The sequence below is a fragment of the Balearica regulorum genome, chromosome 15 (genome assembly GCF_011004875.1).
Source record: "Balearica regulorum gibbericeps isolate bBalReg1 chromosome 15, bBalReg1.pri, whole genome shotgun sequence".
Classification (NCBI taxonomy): Eukaryota; Metazoa; Chordata; class Aves; order Gruiformes; family Gruidae; genus Balearica; species Balearica regulorum.
Window position 1 is genome coordinate 8,777,535 of NC_046198.1, and position 16,034 is coordinate 8,793,568.

The window sequence follows — 16,034 nt, forward strand, 5'->3', positions numbered from 1 at the left end:
CCAGAAGAATCCCTTCCCCACAACAAGCCATTCCCAGCTTCGCAGTGAGCAACAACCTCCCAGCCCCAGAGTACATTTTCCACTTCCATCATTTTCTGCAGTTTGCATTTTAAAATCCATCCCGACTCGGTGACGAGGCCTTCCTCCAAGACAAAAAATGGTGATTCAATATGAACAAATTATTGAGATTTGCTGTCTCCTTTCCCACTCACTCAATTATTTCCTTGTTTGTTGCCCTCAGTACAGCTTGGCAGCCCTAGCTTTTGGGGGAGAGCCCTTAACTTCATTACATCTGCTGGATTAAATTACTGATCTAATCTGCTGGGTACAATCCATACACAGGATATTTTCTCCTTGCTGTTTTCTGAAGAAATATGTGCATCAGTACAGAAGAAAGGGAAAAAAAAACCCCAAAAACAATTTACAATTGAGGGAGCGGAAATAAATACATCGTAGTCACATGAGGAAGCAGTAACCGCTGAGCTATTTTGGGCACAATACATCATGCAAAAGACGATGTGTCTTTCAAGCAGATTTCAAGTCCAAAAGGCACAAAATGTTTTCGGAAAGTAAATTCTCACATACATTAAATACTATGCCAAGGACTGAAATCGGATGCTGTCAGGCTTCTTATTTAAGGTTTGTTCAGCATTTGGATAAGGAAAGCCAGAGCCCCAGCTGATATAAACTGACATCACTGCTTTGGTTTCAGCGGGACAATGCACAGACCTAAAACCACGCAGGTGCTTATGGACTTTGTTGGAGCGGGACTGTCCTGGGTCAAGCACAGCAGGTAGAGCAGGGAGGAGGTGAGCAGCTCTGGAGGTGTAACGCAGGCTTCAGAACCCGCAGTGGATGTACACCCTGTGCTAGCGGGTCAGTCCCTTGTTCCCTAGAGAATCCTGAGTGCCCAAAATCGCAAGTGGGTTAAAAAATCCCACGTGATTCAAACCCAAACTAACTGTCACCCTTGGCTAATCATCCTTCTCTTTCCTGAGCTTTTGAAGGTTACAGCGTGCCCGAGGTGGAGGGAGCTCAGCGATGAACAGCTATTTTCTCTTAGGCAAAGGAAAGATGCCTGTGTTTCGCCTGCTTGCAGGAGCTGGGGCTTGCAGGACCACAGCAGCCATCACGTGGCGCATGGTGAAAACCCATGACCTGGCCCCAAAGCGAGTGCGTGCACGCAAGCATCCGCACGCGGGAGGACTCCAGCGAGGCCGTTTTGTACTGACAGAGAGACAAGGTTTAGGCAAGGCCAGCCACCGAGAGAGGCAAACATGCCCCCGGGGCCCTCCTCTTCCCCAGGTCTATTCTCAGAAGAGGATCAGCAGGGGTAGTAGGCTCTGACGCTCCCGTCTTCGTCTGGTACCACCCTGAACAATTGTTCTGGCTCCCTGCTGCTTGCACTCTTTGGATGCTTGTGGACAGCTAGCATGTCTCTCTCCCACCCCTTGTTGTTGTGGTTTCTCCCTTGAAAGATGCCAGGCAGATTTCCTGAGCCCGCCAGTTGACAGGGCCCCACCGACACAATGCCTGCTGTAGAGTGTCAGGATGGCAGCTCCCAGCACGCTGCCATCCATCGGAGTGCTGCAGAGCGCTGGGGAACGCACCGGGGAGCAGCAAAAGCCAGCGGAGGAAAGGGGTCCCCGAGGGGCGGTGGGAGCTCTGGACAGATGCCAGCCCTGCTCGGCAAATACAAAATGCCTCTCACCTTGGCATCGGGGGGGCTGTCTGTTCGAGGGGTGCAACCTCTCTGCGGGCGGGTGACTCACCTGTGGGTGGAGGCAGCAGCCCATCTCACAGAGGTGCTTGCCAGACAGCACTTCCAGAGGTGTTCATAAAGACAGTAATTGCTGCAACAGCCGTGATTGAACAGACTGTGGCTTCAGTTTTGCACGAGGGCAGTCCCAGGGACTCCCGTGGACACTTCTATGTTTGATGCCAAGGCTCAGCTGGAGCGATCTGCTGCACTGAACTTAAATGTTTTGTACGAATATTTTAAAGGGTGTGAATGGCCCCAAGAATTAATGGAATTGCATAAACAAAGAACAAGATGCTTTTGTTCTCATTTAGCAAAAACCCTGCTAAAAGTTTTGTCTGGATTGGCAAATCTCAGGAGAAAGTGCCTTTGGTTGGCACTTCAGATATCAGACCACTGAGCAAAACAGCACCTGTGTCTGGAGGACGGGCAGGATTTACTGCTCTGTCTTTGGGTCCATGCCTTTCCCAGGCCACTCACTGCAGGGAAGCATTGGGCACTGTGCACCGGTTCGCTACTTCCCCCCAAGGCTTCTCCATCTTTCTGGGGGTCAGCCAGCCTCCAGCAGCTTGCTGCTTGGTGCCAGGCTTTCACCTCTTGCACAGACTACCACACATATATAGGTTTGCTCTGTTTATGGTGAGAAATCCCTGCCTGGACAGGCACCACCAGCTCTGGTTTGCGGAGTAAGTGATCTGGCACAGAACAAGTTCAAAAGCAACTTCCTCCGTGTTTATCTGAGCTTCCTTGTATCCTCTTCTCAGCTGATGTCTGGGGCCATGTTCTGTACATACCATCACACAGTAACACGGCACATATTAAACACGAACAAATGAGGGTCCCTGTACAATTATCAGCTATGACACCCTCTCCTCCACCCTATTCAAATGGTGCTGGGTTTGGTTTTGGAGAGATGTCCTCTATAAGGACAGAAATATGCTTTCTTTGGTTGTATAGAGGCTTTATTTTAGCCATATTCTTCAGTCACTTTAAACCAGAACCAGTTCAGACGCCTGAGGAGCCATCATACAATGACAGCATTGACCTCACCAGGTCTGGCTCGGTCTGAACCATGGCCGGTGCCCTGGGCCAGTGCAGGGTGCCAGTGGCATTGAAACCCTATGACTTTGCAATGGTTAACATTAAAAAAAAAATGCACTGAAAAGTACCTGCGTTGTTCTTCATCTCTCTCCAGGATATCTGAATTACCTACTGTGCTGTAGGCGTGTAACACACACCAAACCCTACAACTCTTAGGGGATTCAGCAGGCTTGCAGCAGCCTCAGGAATGGGCACCAGCCGCGGGAACTGAGCACCAAAAGCCTTCGGGAGGGTGCAGATGAGTGCTCATGCTCCCCTCTGCACATCACCCCTGTGTGCAGAGGAGGGGAAGCCCTCCCCTGTAATTTTGAGTCAACCAACGCATCTATCCGGCAGAACTCCATACTGCATTGTCTGCTCTGCCCAGTTTCTGAGATGCCCCCCACCAGGATACCCCCTGCCTCCGGGATCCCTGTGTCCCCCGGGATGGTCCCTGCTGCCGGGATCCCCCTGCCTCCGGGATGGCCCCTGCTCCCCAGGAATGCCCCTGCCCCTCGGGATCCCCCTGCTCCCGGGATCCCCCGCTGCCCTTGCCGAGCAGGGGCTGGGGGTCCGCCTGCCCCGGGCCCGGCCTGGGGAGCCCCGCGGCGCCGCCGCGCCCGGGAGCGGAGCCCTCCCTTCGCCCCGGCCCCCTCGCCGCCGTCCGGAGCCGTCCGGGGGGGGGGGGGGGCCGGCCGTGCGGCGGGGGCGGCCCGGGCGGGCGGCGGGGCTGGAGCGGCGCCGGGTTTCCGCCGGGCGGGAGGGCGGAGCGGGGAGGCGGCGGCCGCGGCCCGGGCGGAGCGCAGAGCCGAGCGGCGCCGGGCCGGGGCTGTCAGCGCGGGCGAGCGGGAGCCCAGCGGGCCGGGCCGGGCCGGGCCGGGCGCCGCCGCCGAGCAGCGCGCACCGCCAGCCCTGCGGGAGAGGCCGCCATGCCGGGCGGGCGCTGAGCCGGGCGGCGCGGAGGGGGCGCGGAGGGGGCGCGGAGCGGAGCGGAGGAGCGGGGGCGGGGCGCGGCCGGGCCCGGCCGGCCGGCCGGGGGAGCGGCGGGCCGGGGCCATGCCATGCCCGTAGGGAGAGATGCCTTTTGGAAATGGAGACACTGGATCACAGCGCAAACATGGCGTCCCCGCGGCGCGACTGCCCCTCTCGGGCTGGTGCCTGCTCTGCTCCCTGCTGTGCGGGGGGCTGGCGGCGGCCCGGGCGCCCCCGGTCCCCGCCTGCCAGCCCTGCGCCGCCGACTGTACCTGCGCCGGCCCCGCCTGCCTCGTCAATTGCTCGGCCCGCGGGATGGAGCGCCCGGGGACCGGCATCCCTCCCGCCGCCACGGCGCTGTGAGTACCGCGGGGCGCGGCGGGCCCGGGGCGGCGGGGCCGGGCCGGGTCGGGCCGGGCCGGGGGGGGGGGGCTCTGCTGCGGGGGAGCGCGGGCAGCTCGGCCGTCCGGCAGTTTAATTTGTCCTTGAGCGTTGTTTTGCTTTGCGCCGTGATGGAGGTGGGACGCGTGACAGCAGGGACAAACATGGAGACATCGCGGAAAGTTTGCCGTCAGCCTGCGGGGTCGGACAGGGGCAGAAGTGGCCCAAGCGAAGCGAAAAAAAAAAAAGGGAAAACAGCTTCAGTATGTGAAGTATGCGGGCCCAGCCTGGCAGCGCTGCTCGGGCTTGGTGGCTCCAGCTGGGGTAGGGCTAGCGCGGCTGGGCTGGTGGCCCCCAAAAGTCACGGCCCCGGGGATGCGCTCCGCTCCCCACCTGGAGAAGCGTTTTCAGGATTCAGCCCAACCCGGGTCATCCCGTAACGCTGCTCGCCTCTCGCCAAGAGTTGGCGACCCGCGGGGCACGCTAGATACGCCGGTGTGTGAGATCAGAGATCCCCGGGCAGGTATGTTGGGCACCCCGTAGGATAACGTTCCCGTGGGGACGTTAAAGAGAGCTGGGGGGCTGCTGCGCCGGAGGGGCAGGAGGTTCTGTGCCGGGAGTTTTAATTTCTGGGGGAAATCGCAGGAAGAGAACGGTGTTGGGAATTGAGCAATTGGACGTGGTTTAAACACTGTTCTGTTAACAGCAGACCCAAAAGACTGGATTAACAAGTTCAAATAAAAAAAAAAAATTGCCCATGAAAGCGCTAGGATGCGATGACAGCTGTGTTTGTGTCCAGATGCTGATTTTGTTGTTTTGGGAAAATCAGTCAGAAAGGTACGTTTCTTGGAGGGGCATTAGAACGGTCCGTATGCTCAGTCACTTATATAAGGTTACTGTATGACTCAAAAAACAGACTTAAGGGAAAAGTGGGGTTTTTAAATTTATTTTTGAACCTAAATTTGTTTTCCTTAGGGAGCAACTTTTCTGTTCTTGAGGAGACAAAAGCATCGAGTGATTCATATAGGAGAGATGATGTGGGGCCCGGCACAGTAGAAAAATCTCACACAAACTAATTTCTACTGATATTTCAATAAGTTAAGGGTCTGCTTTTCTATTCGGGTATTCTTAACTAAGTTTGCACTTTTTAGTGTCACTACAGATTAAGAGATATTGCAGAAGTTGGGAAGTACCGCAGTAAACACGAAATTGTAGATCGGCAAGCTGTATCTTGACTAACGTCGGGAAAATGTGCACATCTCTAAATCCAGCGGACAAGGTGTTTTCCAACTGTTTTCTTACAAGATACTTTTAGACTTTTCCAAACAAACTATCCATTGTTTGTTCCAAAAAGTCCCTAACTGGGAAAGACTGATTTTTATGAAGGGGTTTCTGATGTTGCGTTATCTGTTGTCAGTTAGACGTGGGGATCTACAGCTCTGGAGACTGACTGTGCTGTTGTGGCAGAGGTGGAACGTGCCAGCGCTTCGCTGGTGACTCGTAGAGCAGCATTCTGAAGACTGTGATGATAAGTCCTTCATTTGGCTTTTTAAGGATTTGAGGTTATTGCAGTGTGTTTCTAGGATTATTAATTTTGGTTGTAAGTGTTTGAGACTGTTTATATTATTGTTGTTCAGAGGCGTTGAGTTGTAAAAGCTCCCAGAACATTTTGGATTAGATCCTATTATGCGATGACAAATTGAAGTTGGACATAAAGCTCTTGCAGGTCAACAAAACAAAGTGCCCGGAATGTGGGAAGGGGGAATCTACTAAAGCAAATGGACTGAAACAGCAGGGTAGTGTTACTGACATCTTCCTCTGATTTCGATGGAGAAACGTTTGTTTACAGCGCTGTTGAGAGCAGTGTGGTAAGGGGAAGCGCTCTGCTCCGCGGAGGGATGATTGTCTTTGGAATTCAGACCGTAGAGCCATCTTTGTCAGCCAGCAGATCATCTTGCGCGTACGGTCACGACTCAGCTGAAAAAGTGTGTGCTGGCAATACTCTGATGACTGGTATAAGATGGGCTGAAGCGGTCTGATGTGGCACATGGGTTTCCTTTGGGGAGAAGTTTACTGCCCTGTTTGACCTCCTGACGATGGGAAAGAAGGCATGTGTGTGCTTACATCGTCATTATAACCGTGAAAGATTTACAGATTGGTTTCTGTCGGGATGAGAGGGACTCTGGCTCATGACACAGTGAAGTTATGCAAGCGATTTTGTCTATTCATTTCATGTTCCCTTTATTGAACACTGACAGATAAAGTAAATAACGCTTTTAATGATTTGCTGTCTATTCTTTCATTAGAGGAGAGCATTTTTTTAATATCTCAATAAAACATTTTTTTTTTTATTAGTCTGAAAGGAAAACAGCCTTTAAGAAGGCCAAGTTCAGAAAATTACCAGTGCCGAAGCTCCCTGGTTCTGCGGCAGGCGGGTGCGCTAGCAGTTGCACTCAGCAAATGTGATACCGTACCTCTAGCTGCAGAAGTAAGGCCTAGGAAATGAATTCCTTTTGTATCCGGCGTTATAGACGTAGCAACTTTGAAGAAATACGTGCCAACTTCGGCAGCGCTGTTACTAGGAGTGCAGGAGAAATGCCCCATCCAAAGAATCACTAAGGAAATAAGCTCTGCTGCTTGCAGACACTACATACCTAGCTGGCAGCAGGCTCCAGGCAGCCCGAACGGGAATATCGGCCCCCTGCCATCGCCAGAGTCGGGTTCTTGAAGTGTAACGCAAAGTCTGGCTGGAATCAAGAGCAAAGTCTGTTTTTTCCAAATAATCTTCAATGTGCAACATAAAAACCTGTACTTCAAGAGCACCATGCTTCAAGTGGCAGCATTTGCACTTCTGAGTGTCTCCATCTGAGAAACGCTCTGATCTGATCTCTTTTCAAGTGCTCTGCTTGCAGGGCTACCGGATTTTGTTCGCGTTTGCTTTGAGACTTAGCTGTTTCATGAGCTGGTATCACTGCTTTCATTCCTCAACTGGAAATAAACCTCATAAAGATTTTCTGACTTTTCCTTGCAAATATTTACTATTTCTGACACATCTTTAGTATCATCATACTTTTGAAGTGGAGATTAGAGTCTCGATTTATAAGACTAGATTATTTTTCCTTTATTAATGTGAAATACTATTTGTGGATGGTTAAGAAGGAGAAGGCAAAAGTACCAGAGGAGCTCTGCTATCACCACACTCCTGCAGAAGCAGAAGCTTTGCAGATTTGGGGGTCATAATTTTCATCCAAAACCCAGTGGGGTTTTTTCATGGATTTGGCAGCGAGCCTTGGGGTTGCGCTGCCTAGCCGGTGACTTCACCTAAGCAAACCTTCTTAAAATAAACCGATTTTATGATTCAGAAACCTACAGTCTGTGATATTTTAAATTTCAGGAGTTGGCAACGATCGGTAGATTTTGGTATTGTTATGGGATGCAGTAAAAGCCTTTTCAAGGCTCGAAAGCTATCAGGGAAAAAAAAAATCCTATTAAAACTAAAATCCAGTTCAGGTAAAAGCACAAGCAGTGGCATGTCTGTACAGTAGTGTTCAGTCCACAAAGGCAAACCAGTTTTACTTCTGTTCCTAGAAAAAACTTTAAACAGCCTGGAACGTCATTCTTATAAGAAGCCATATCCCCAGCAAAAACAAGGCTGTGTTTCTCTTTTGTAAGAGATTTTGGAGAGGGGAAAAAGGCCCAAATGAGGTGCTAGATAAATATTTTGTAAACGAGATTCATTGAGCCTGTGGAAGGGACCAATCACATAAGCAAAGTGTAACTATAGTTTAAGCACCAAACAAGGAGGCAATTCTGTATTATTCTATCCGAGCATAACGGTCTCTGGTGTTGGTGAAATGTCACCACAATGCCATTACAGCAACGGCATGAGCAGAAAGTCTGGGTTGTTTATTGTGCTCCTTCCTAAAGTTTCAGAGAAATTTGAGTGCTGTTCCCATGAGTGAGAAAGTTGCCCTTTTTAAAATTAAAACTTTGGCTTTTTTTGGTGGTGTTAAAAAATGTACTAACAAAAATGTAAGGTAAGGTAGGAAAAGGCATCTCCGAGAGACGTGGCGTTTGAAGGCATTCCTGCCCCGTGGCAAATGTAATTAAATAATTCCGAGCAGCATCAAGGTGTCTCACTTCTCGACGTCAGCCCAGCATTTAAAGATTTTACTGTTTGCACTTCGGTGCTGCCAAACCTATAAACCCCGGTAGTGACAGAAAGCCACGCGTTGAGAAACCGTAGCTAAACAGCTCACAGCCCCGCGGGGCAGAGGGGAGACCAGACCTGCTGTCTGAACACCCGCTCCCGACCCTCGTCAGACGTTAGTAGAAAGGAAGACCGTGGCTCTGCTCACCTCGTCTTTTGGGGGTCCTTTGACATCTGGTGTATTTTTTACCATTTACTGTTTGCATTGATTTTTCTGTGTATTTCCTGCAATTTTTAACTTTACTGGTGGTAGCTTTCTGCATGTGGCTTTTTCCCTGTTGGAGTGAAAGTGTGGGTACCAATCCTGCTCTTCTCTTGCTGGCAAGCCCCTGCCAGGTCTCTCTCACGTTTCACCCAGCTGCTTTCATTCTGCTCTCACAAAGAGGGGTTTTAAAAAGAAAATCACTCGATCAGAAGGTAGGATGAAGCAGACTCATATGGTTTGTTAATGCTTCTCTCCCTGTTTGCCATTTGATGGGATTCCTTTTTTTATCTCTTGTCATGCTGTGGTTTCCATACTGTGGTTTCCATAACGCCTTTCTGCATCATCCTTTCTCCATTGCCTTCAAGCTTTGTTGTCCTTTGATTGATCATTGCAGTTCAGCTTGATTTTGTGTCTTGTCTCTTTTTTTACCCCATATGTCCCCAAACATTTCTCTGGGTTGTACTAAGTGAGTAAGAAAGTAAGCGGGGGTGAGGAAGGACGGCTCGGGAGCAAAGAAGACGTGCTGTCCACTGCCAGGGTGGAGCGGGCTGGGAGCTGCACAGACAGAGGTGCTTGCTTTTACTTCGAGGAGAGCGCACGGGGAGCTTGGGGGACACTGCACTTGTGAAATAGTCCCTCCATAGCCAACAGCACGATTTAGGGAGTCGTCGTCAGGCTCAGAGAGAAAATTTCTGTCCCTTCCGCAGTGGAAAGTTGGCGGCTCCGCTCGTGGGCTGCACTTCGGGCGCTATAGCTATTCGGAGGAATGGCTGCTACGCCCCATCAGCCCGCCCTTCTCTCCAGGCTTTGCTGAGATCGGGCTTAAAGGCTGGAAAGTCACGACTGCAGAGCTACCGGCCGCGCTCCCCGTGCAGCTTCTGCCACCTGCACGAGCACGCTCTGCCGAAGGTCGCTGCCTGTCCCGACAGGAGGATGAGGGCTTCGAGTCAGACCTCCCCGGCCCTTATTTCCTAACCTGCCTTCGCAGTAAAGAGGGAGCTTGTTTTTCACATCGAAGGACCGTTGTTTACTTAGACACTGAAGCTAAGTTGGCATCTCTGTTTGCCAAAACTAAAAATGTCAAATTGAAATATAACTTTAGTTCTTGCTTTGCAAAGAGCACAAAAAGCAAAAAACCATGTGATTACAGCCATTCCCATTTTTTTAAGGGATAACTATCATCAGGAAGAGCATCAACAACACGCAAGTTGACCATCTGTAGCATTTGTGGTATATTATAGGAACCGTGACCAGTAAATGGATTCTGACCTCACTTTCCGACTCCTCCCTTTCCGCTAAAAGATTGCATCCATTTTGATGATGTGCTACCACTGGATTTAAACAGAGATAATCAAAGCAAAGCATAATATTCCTCAGTCAGCTGTTTCTGCCAGTCTAACAGTAAAAATAGTTCCCCTCAGGTTAGGAACAAGCCCATTTCTTTGGCTTCCTGGCACCAGACCTAGTAAAAACTTTAATAAGCTGAGATCAGAGATGAAGTTTCAGATGTGGCATATGGTCTTGTGTTATTATGTTTAATCCAGCGTCATTTTAAATTTAATTAGCAACCCATGTTAAGATAGTGCGATACGCTGGTTTGGTAACAGTCCTTGATGGAAGGAAATGACGACGTTCCCTTTGTGGTAATGAATCTCCCACCTACGGCGTTTGTCAGTTGCGGTGCATGTGTGTTAACCGGGTGGCCCTGCTTTACCCCCCGCCTGGGGTCCAGGGGCTGCCCTCCGGCAGCGCGGTGCTGGGAGGCGACGCGACTCTTCCCGCTGCAGTCGTGCTGGCACGTGCTCTTGAGCATCGCCAGGAGAAGGCTGTGCTCACTCTGACAGCAGACACCGTCTGCAGCAGCTCTTGCTTTTGACCTGCCTGCGGGATGATCTGTAGTGACATGAATGCTGGATCCAAGCCAGGACTCAGCCAGCCTGTTCCTATTTGTTTGAAATTGTACCACACCATGCCCCTTCTCTCTTCTAGCGACAGCTGCGCAACTTGTATTCTGCCCGCCTAGACAGACAGCTCCTTGTATCCAGAAACACACTTGGCTCTGTGTAATATTATTTTGCATGTCTGTGATGAAGTCCTGAGGTCTAATCACTGGGTCGAAACTGAGATTTCCGGGATGGAGTTTGTAGCCCTGGCTAGAGCCTGTGCCACCTCCTCGGACAGACAGCGCCAATGGTCCTTGCAGATCCCCAGCAATGACCTCTTCACAACGCTGTTGCAACATCCCCTGGCAGTACCTCGGCTGGATCCGTGCTGCGCTGGGCTCCTCCAGCAGGGAGGAGGACTTCTGCGGATCCAGGAGCAGAGGAGCAGTTGTCCCTGCAGCTTTGGTTGAGGCAGGCAGTGAAGCCTCTCCTTCCTCTGCCTGGTGCGGGGGCTCGTACGGGATTCTGTAAACACCTTTCCCTGCTGGGTCGCGGGGCACGGATCCTGCTGGGAATGGGTTAAATAGGTTCTGCTACAGCAAATGCTTCATCGTCAGGGAGAGGTGGGAGTGGCTCTCTGAGAAGAGGATCTGGGGTGTGGGTTGAGTCCTCCTGAGGGAGGAACCCGAGGAACAGCTAAGCCTGGGAAAGCGAGAGCCCAGACGAATTGCGTTGGCCAAAGTTGTTAGTTTCTCTCTCAAAGCCACGCCTCGGGAAGGAGGTGGAGTGAGTCCGGCCTGAAGCATGCAGATTTGGTTTTAGGTCAGGTTGGTGAAAGCATCTGGGTCTGGTCCCATCAGGGACCGTGTGTGTGGACGCTGCATGCGATTCTTGCTGCAGTGCAGACAGACCCACGGTGGTTAGCTGGCGGGAATGTGCCGTGAACACGGAGCTGGGAGTCGAGGGGATGCGTCCTTTTACTGTGTTGCAGTGATGTGAGCACATGGATCCCTCTAATAGCTGAAAAAACCCCCATGATTGTTCCTTTATGTGTATTTATTTTTGTAGGGCAACCTCGTGTTGCTTCAAAGAGCACTACAGCAGTGGCTATTTTTATACTTCTCTGTTCATCTGCTTGCCTCACAGCTGGGCTGGTTGTGTTTTAGGGGTGGAATACAGCTTAGCCGTTCCAAGTGTGGCTTGGAAAAACCAGATGTTTCAGTTCCTGTCTCCGCTGCCGAAGCTCCCCTATGCCACATTCCCAACAGGAGGACATCAGTGCTGGCACACAGGCCCTGGACTGTGCACGGGGACGGGGGGCCCTGCGGGGCTCTTCAGCTCTCCCGTGGCTGTGTCCTGTTGTGGAGCTGTCGGGAGAGATGGCCGCGCAAGCCTTAACGTCGAGGGGACGCACGTGGCTCCTCGGTCAGCACCTGCGTGCAGCCCGGTGTCGGCACCCCGGTGTTTTGCTGGCAGCGGGGACCGGCGCGCTGTCAGTACGGGAATGTTCACGGGTTTTGCCTCATGGATTGCTTCTGTGCTGTTGCTTAATGGCTTTCACATGCAGAGGCTGTGTTGCTGTTCACGAGCAGAGAGACCCATCAGAGCCACGCTCTTCAGCAGTGCCGGGCGCTCCGTGGGGTGATAAGACTAATAATCCTGGGCCCCATCCTGCGACGCGTGCTCCCAGCGCAGAGTGTGTGTGCCTCATTTCCTCTCCTGGGGCTTGGAGAGCTGAGGGAACACTTGGAAACCGCAATGAGATGCAGAGTAGTGTCTCAGAGAAAAGCGTTGCAGCCACATTCTTTCCACTTAGCTGTGTTTTTTACTGCCTCAGACACCTCTGTTGAAGCTGCATTTCTTCCTCCGAAAGAGAAATGGGACGGGGTTTTGGGGACAGTGTCTTGCCTTGTCACCCGCAGACAAACGCTTGCACAGGAGCATTGTGAAGACCTCGTGAGAGGGTCTGTGCTCTGCCCCAGCCTGCGCAGACAGCGTCGGGTGCTGCCTGCGGTGTGGAGCTGGCCCTTGGCACAGAGTTGTGTTTCACCCCTCCCCAGATGAAAAAGATTGGAAAGCCTTCTGGAAAGAGTGAGTTTTCAAAAGGAGGAGTTTGGGTATGGAAAGAGCAATCAACTGGCACCTTTAACATTTCGTATTGCTGTACCACCTCTGGGATCTCGTGGCTTAGGCACAGTGCAGACACAGACCTGCAGGTGGTCCAAGCAATCCTGCAAAAGCATAAGCTTGGAAATATGGGCGCTCGCCTTTGAGGTGTTAGCAGAGCAGCTGCCATTCCGGTCTCAAACGATTCCAGCAGACCATGTAGTGAGTCCTCAGTGATTTGTGTGGTGCAACTGCCCTTGCACCTAAGCCCAGCACAAATAAAGAGAAACCTTCTCGTTTATTTCCTAAAACAAATCAAAGCACTCATCTGAAATACAATGCAGGGTGATTTCCTGGAAGAAGAGTTTCCATTGGAAAATCTCTTGGCTCCGGACCAACCCTCTGTAAAGCAGTTGCAGAGGGCGGCTGGTTATTGCTATTGCTACCTGGGTGATTTTCTAGAAGAGGACTGTTGCATAAGCCGTAAGTGGTGGAAGCCGTTAGTCAGGATCCCATCTCAGCTATTTCACTGCACGGTAAAAAAAAGGTTCCCTGTCCTCCCGGACACAGGAGGCAACTGCAAGTAGAGAGCCATTGAAACGAACAAAGTGACGCTGGCCAGAGATTCATAAGTAATGAATTAAATCTGTGCAGATCAAAGGTTTCTATAAGAGTGTGGGAACATTATTTTACTCCTACAGAGGGAAAACATGAAATCACTGGCTTCATGAACTGAACTCTGCCTGGATTTGCAACCTCTGATTGCATGGATCAGTGCAAAGTTTATATCAGAAGTCTTACAAAATTTAGCATAGACAAAACTGAGGTGGTAAGACAAAAGCTAGAAGAGGCCAAGGGTTAGGCTGTGTTAGTTGTTCAGTTGCGTTAAGAAAATTCTCTGTAGCTAATAGATATGGTGGATTGGGTTCATACCAGCACTAAGTAATGGCTTTACTTAAGAAAAAGAAAGAAAGAAAACTGCTGCCCCTTTGTGCAGTAAAGCTGTTATAGGGCATAGCTCATACTGGGACGGCACCATGGGAACAAAGCTTGAGCTGTCTGGGTGGTACGTGAGGCTCCACTAGACCGACACAACACAATTCCCAAGTTTTAATTTAGAGAGAAGACACACCCCGTTTTTTGCAGGGAGTGCCAGGAGCATCACTGGTTCTTCAATCTGTGTTTCATACAACACAAAATAACTTAAATCACCCAACAGCCAGACTCTGAACTGTGAGACCCTTGGCCCTCACTGCTGCCCCTGTTGTTGCTCATTGCATCCAGCAGTTAGCCATTTCTTGAAAAGCTTCCTGCCTTTCCGGTGTGTGCAGGAGAGTAAACTGTCAAGGTAGCAATGTCACTGTCCTTGGACAATTTAGTTTCTGATTACATGTACAGATCGTATCTGATAGAGCGACCAATTTAAGTTGCATTACCTTGGATTTGCTTTGTGCTGAGTGTACTGACCCTTGTTATGCAGCAAGACAGATCGGAGTATTACCATCTAGCATAATTTAGAATGTGCAGCATTTAAAGGGTTAATTACAGCTAGCCATCAGATCTCTAAAACAAGCCAGCAAAGCCTACTGCTGCATCCTGTCTTCCTGTGGATTAGCTGTGACACATCCAAGTCTGTAGCTTGATCCCATAACTTCAGAGAGAACTGGGAGGGGAGACTACATTTGGAAATTAATCTCCAACACCCCCACTCCTGCAGGACACAAAACTTCCCCCGAACTAGATGCACTCTCTAGCTGCTTGGGAAAGAGATTTCATAAGTCATCGGAGAGTCCTGGACCTTTCGAGGGCGTGCAGCCCTACTTTAGGTCCTCTCCTGTTGCAGGTGATGGGTCTGATCAGCAACATGGAGCACCCTTTTCTCCCTGTGCACACTGACCACAGCTCCCGTTCATTCCCATAGAGAGGAGAGGTGGCAGTGGAGCTGGCGTTGTGTTTATTGGCTTTCCATGTAATTCCTGGAAGCTGCTAAATTCTGCAGCAGCCATGGAGGCTGTGTACACTGTGCTTAAAGGCCAGGATTTGCTTCCCTCTGTGTCCTTCTCCCCTCCCCAATCGGGGAATCGAAGTGCATACCTTCGTTTGGGAAGAAAGCCGAGCTACTGGGGGCAGTGTTGTCTAACAGCTGGAACGTGGAGGGGAAAGCGGGACTTCGTGGTTTTGTTTTCAGTTGTGGCCCTGGTTGTGTGGGCTGGGCTGTCATTGATTCATCTGCACTCAGTCTCCCCTGTCTGAGCAATGGGGCTGATGCTTCCTTGCCTCGCGGGAGTATTGTGGTGGTTATTTATGGGAATTAAATACTTGTGGAGGGCTTAAATGCTTGGCTGCTGGATAAATGCCCTGAATTTCTAATTCCTGCTTGCTTGGTGCTCTGCCATTCTCGTGAGAAGGCAGCAGAGCATTATCCTATACCAACTCTCGGGAAGCTGAAGCTTCAGTTTGAGCAAGGTGAAGAGCAGGGCAGCAGAGCACACACGTGTACTCGTTTTTACAGGCTTATTGGTAACCTTGGTCCTGCCTTCCCACCCCTGCTTGTGCTTCGACCCCTTCTTGCCATCGTCCTCCGACCTACACACTCAGCCTTGTGCTGCGCTGGGACGTACCGTGTGGCAGGTACCAGAGCCAGCTGATCTCACTGTGCTGTCCTAGCTGGAGAACCATTTGTTTTTCTTCTAACACACCTGAAGAAATAAAATTTTTGTTTTCTGCCCAACTTTATTTTTTGTTTCAAGGCGGTGCCATTGGTTTCCCAAACAGAGACATCCCAGCCCCAGATGGGAAGCCCAGGGTACCGGCTCCTGAGAGAAACGTGGCTGCTCCTTGTGGGCTCCTCGGGGCACGGGGACATGGGGCTGGGAGCGTTGTCCTCACCAGGAGCAGCGAGGCCGGGCTCAGCCGTGGGGAGGGGGTGCCACGAGCTGCCCCATGTCCCGGGCTGGGTGCCCCGTGGGGCTGAGCCAGCTGCCCTGCCTCAGGGCTGCAGCGCTGGGCGGGCCGACACCGCCGCCGTGCGGGTTTGGGATCAGGCAGTCGGTAGCTCTTGGCTGTAGCGCGTACTACAAGATCCCTGCTGTTAGTTGTTTGTTTAATGATGGCTGATTAGAGGGAGAGGAGACTGGCCCTTTCCTCCTCCTTAGGGGGTGCGTTTCGATATTCCGACTGGGAGTTTGAGGATGTCTTGATCCTCTGCCTAATCAAACTCAGTGCAGGGCACGATGAGCCATGTCTCTGCTGCGCTGCTGCCACAGCAGCCTGGAGCACGGCCTTCCAGCGGGAGCGGTTCTGTCTTAGTACGCACAAAACACGTTTCAGCAGCGGCATTTTTTTTTTCTTCAGTGAATCTAGAGCAAAAAAGCCTTCAGCAGGAGCTTGAGCGTACTGTTGGGATGAGACACAGGCCTGTGGTGGGGATGGACCCCA

General features: G+C 51.2%; 1 protein-coding gene across 2 annotated transcripts in view; it reads left to right on the forward strand.

Annotated features, from left to right (window-relative positions):
• The first annotated feature begins 3,822 nt into the window (after nucleotides 1-3,822).
• PKD1 (polycystin 1, transient receptor potential channel interacting) overlaps nucleotides 3,823-16,034 on the forward strand; it is a 98,634-nt gene continuing 86,422 nt past the window's right edge. The window contains exon 1 of one of the 2 annotated variants that reach the window (XM_075767332.1): nucleotides 3,823-4,170. In XM_075767332.1, coding sequence (XP_075623447.1) covers nucleotides 3,917-4,170 — 254 coding nt within the window. In that variant the 5' untranslated portion in view covers nucleotides 3,823-3,916. The remainder of the gene's footprint in view (nucleotides 4,171-16,034) is intronic. The other variant, XM_075767333.1, reaches the window with a different exon arrangement.